At 47.7% G+C, this 3,331-nt stretch overlaps 1 protein-coding gene across 1 annotated transcript; it reads right to left on the bottom strand.

Annotated features, from left to right (window-relative positions):
- Positions 1 to 368: 368 nt before the first annotated feature.
- LOC125124076 (olfactory receptor 4S1) lies at positions 369 to 1,298 on the bottom strand. Its single transcript, XM_047774251.1, has one exon. The coding sequence runs from the start codon at positions 1,296 to 1,298 to the stop codon at positions 369 to 371; it is 930 nt and encodes a 309-aa protein (XP_047630207.1).
- Between the last annotated feature and the right edge of the window lie 2,033 nt (positions 1,299 to 3,331).

The following is a 3,331-nucleotide window of genomic DNA, read 5'->3' as shown; positions in this document are numbered from 1 at the left end:
AACCACTAGGTAAAGGAATTACCTGGTGCTGGTACCCACTGTATAAATGGGATACCTGAACATCGAAGAAGGCCCCTCATCCATAGGCTCTCACATGCTTCCTGAATGAGCTTTTAAATGTCACCCTAAGAGCTGCGTGGACTGTGACCCTCTTGGGGGCAGAGGTTATGACCAGTGCCTCACTCCTTGCAGATGCTCAATAAATATTTACTGACTGAAGGATTGCAGGAACAGGTGGACTATTACTACAAAAAGAGCCAGGAGGGCCGTTGTCATTACAATCATCAGACTAGAGAGACAAAGCCTGTGTTGGATGCTACAAGATGGGATATCTCCCGAGTTCCAGGCTCAAGAGGGTTCTTGGGGTGTCACTTCTCCCCCAAGCTCCCCTTGGCCCTGAACAGTTTCCTCAGGGCGTTTTTCACCTCATTGTTCCTCAGCGTGTAGATCAGAGGGTTCAGCAAAGGCGGCATGACAATGTTAAAGAGGATGACCAGCTTGTCAGCGGCCAGGGTGGTGGACGGACGGATGTACATGAACATGGGGGGCACAAGGACCAGAAGGACGGTGATGATATGTGAGCCACATGTGGACAGAGCCTTGTGACGGCTCTCTGAGGAACGGCTTCTCAGGTTCAATAAGATGACCACATAGGAGATGATAAGGACGATGAAGGACACTAAAGAAATCATGCCACTGTTGGCCACCACAATGAGCCCCACCACATAGGTGTCTGCACAGGCCAGCTTCAGGAGGGGGTGGACATCACAGAAGAAGTTGTCAATCTCATTAGGTCCACAAAAGGGCAGCTGGACTGTGAGAAGGGTCTGCAGGATGGAATGCAGGAAGCCAGCCACCCACGAGGCCCCCGCCAGCAGGCCACACTTCCACCGATCCATGATGGTCGTGTAGTGCAGGGGCCTGCAGATGGCCACGTAGCGGTCATAGGCCATGGCCGTGAGGAGGAAGATCTCAGTGCCACCAAAGAAGTGTGCAGAGAAGAGTTGGCTCATGCAGCCATTGAAGGAGATGGTCTTGCGCTCCACGAAAGTGTCCGCGATCATCTTGGGGGTGGTAGCGGATGGATAGCACACGTCCGCAAAAGACAAGTGGCTGAGGAAGAAGTACATGGGGGCCTTCAGAGTCTTGCTGGCATTGGTGGTGATGATGACCAGAAGGTTCCCCAGGACAGTGAGCACATGGACGAGAGAGAAGACCACAAGACACACATGCTGCATCTCCCTGCTCTGGAAAAGGCCGAACAACACGAACTCAGTCACATTGTTCTTGGTGCCCATGGGTTCTCTGCCCTGCGCATGGACAAAGTGGTCAGCTCTGCAAGGACACAGATTATGTGACATAAGAAAGCTTCCCAAATCCAGGAGGCAGAAAATTGTATTCAAGGAAGTTCCTTTGCAGCACAATGGGTTAAGAATCCAGTATTGCTGAAACTGTGGCATTGGTCACAACTGCAGCACAGATTCAATCCCCTGCCTGGGAATTTCCACACACCATGGGTGCAACCAAAAAAAAAAAAAAAAGAAAAGAAAACTATATTCAAGTCTAATGATTCTAACACTTCACTGCAAATGGAGGAGAAGGGTTTCCCACACTAAAAGCAATGCTCAGATACCAGCTGGGTGTCCTATAATTCAACTCTCTTCTGATGCTATCTTCTTGGAGATAGCACCAGATGCCATGGGGTGAGGGTGCAGTCCTGTAAGACTGCCTGCCACCTTCAGATGCTTGTCCAAGCCTAGGTTTTCACCTGTGCTTCTGACCTAATCGCTACAGATCAGAGGTTTCAATGACCTCCCCTCCCTGGGTTGGATTAATTTCCTTGAATGGCTCACAGAACTCATAGAAAGATTTTACCTACCAGATTTCTGGTTTATAATAAAAGGAACTCAGGAACAGCCAGCTGGAAAAGGTGCATAGGGCAAAGTCTGCAGGAAGGGCATGGAGCTTCCGTGCTCTCTGAGCTCATTGCTTTCCCAAAATCTCCACCTGCTCAACGACCCAGAAGCTCTTGAAACCCTATCCTTTTGGGTTTTTATGGAGGCTTCATCACACAGATATGCTTGATTAAATCATTGCCCATTGGCAATCAATTCAACCTCCTGCCCCTCCCCACTTCCCCAGGGTCCAGGAGTGGGACCAAAAGTATTAACCCTGCAATCACAGGATTGCTTCTCCTGGCAACCACCCATCATCCTTAGGTGACCTAGGAGCACTTCAGAAATCATCTCACTGACATAACAGAGAGACCTTTCCTCTCTCAGCATCTCAGGACATCCAAAGGCTTTTGAATCTCTGTGCTACAAATACAGACAAAGACCAAATATATACTGCATTTCTTACTACAAATCACAATAGCACAAGGTCCCAGCTATACTGTACACAAACTGTGAACTTTGGCAAATTAGTTAATTTTTCAAGACTTCAGTTTCAAAGTGTAAAAAGTTAAGAGTACCTGTGTTCCACTGACCCTGGCACTTACCATCACCATGATGTTTGTGACATTGTCTAGAATTGTTTATTTACATGATTACTCTCCTCACCAGGCTATGACTTGATAGTAAGGCTTTTGACCACTTGTGTCAAGACAATGTCCAATATCAAGCACATAGGATGCATGCAGTGAGTATTTTTGGAATAAAGGAGTGACTAAATACCTGCCCTGTCTTATTTCAACATGTCCAAAAATAAACTCCTGATCTTCCCCCAAACATACTTTTCTGGCAGCCAGTCTCAGCTGATGGCAAGTTCAGCTTCCTGAATGCTCAGCCTAAAAACCTTAGGCATCCTTAATTCTCATCTCCTATCTCACATCTAATCAGTTAAGACTCCTTCTATCTTAATGTTCACAGTGTAATGAGTACTCATCACCTTCACAGCTTCCACCCTATCCCTAGTCCTCTCTCCCTTGCTTCTGAATTTGTTTCCCTAATTCTCCTCTTACTACACACCCCACCCCTAGACTGCTCTCATCACAACAGCCAGAGCACTCCCTCAAAGCCATGCAATGGGTGCCCATTCCAATTAGAGGAAACTGCAGAACCTTTACTATGACACATGGGGCTCACTGTAATCTGGCCCCCATTTTTTTTTTTTGGCTTTTTAGGGCCACACCCATGGCATATGGAAGTTCACAGTCTAGGGGTCGAATCTGAGCTACAGCTGCCAATCTACACAACAGCCACAGCAACAAGGGATCCAAGCCCATCTGAAGCCTACACTACAGCTCACAGCAATGCTGGATCCTTGACCCACTGAGCAAGGCCAGGGATCGATCCCATGTCCTCACGGATACTAGTTGACTTCATTACCT

Source organism: Phacochoerus africanus, chromosome 4 (assembly GCF_016906955.1).
Source record: "Phacochoerus africanus isolate WHEZ1 chromosome 4, ROS_Pafr_v1, whole genome shotgun sequence".
NCBI lineage: Eukaryota > Metazoa > Chordata > Mammalia > Artiodactyla > Suidae > Phacochoerus > Phacochoerus africanus.
This window is presented reverse-complemented; position numbering and strand designations above follow the sequence as displayed.

What these genes read in the sequence shown, in the direction of transcription:
- LOC125124076 (XM_047774251.1), bottom strand. Translation starts at nt 1,298, where the DNA reads ATGGGCACCAAGAACAATGTGACTGAGTTCGTGTTGTTCGGCCTTTTC.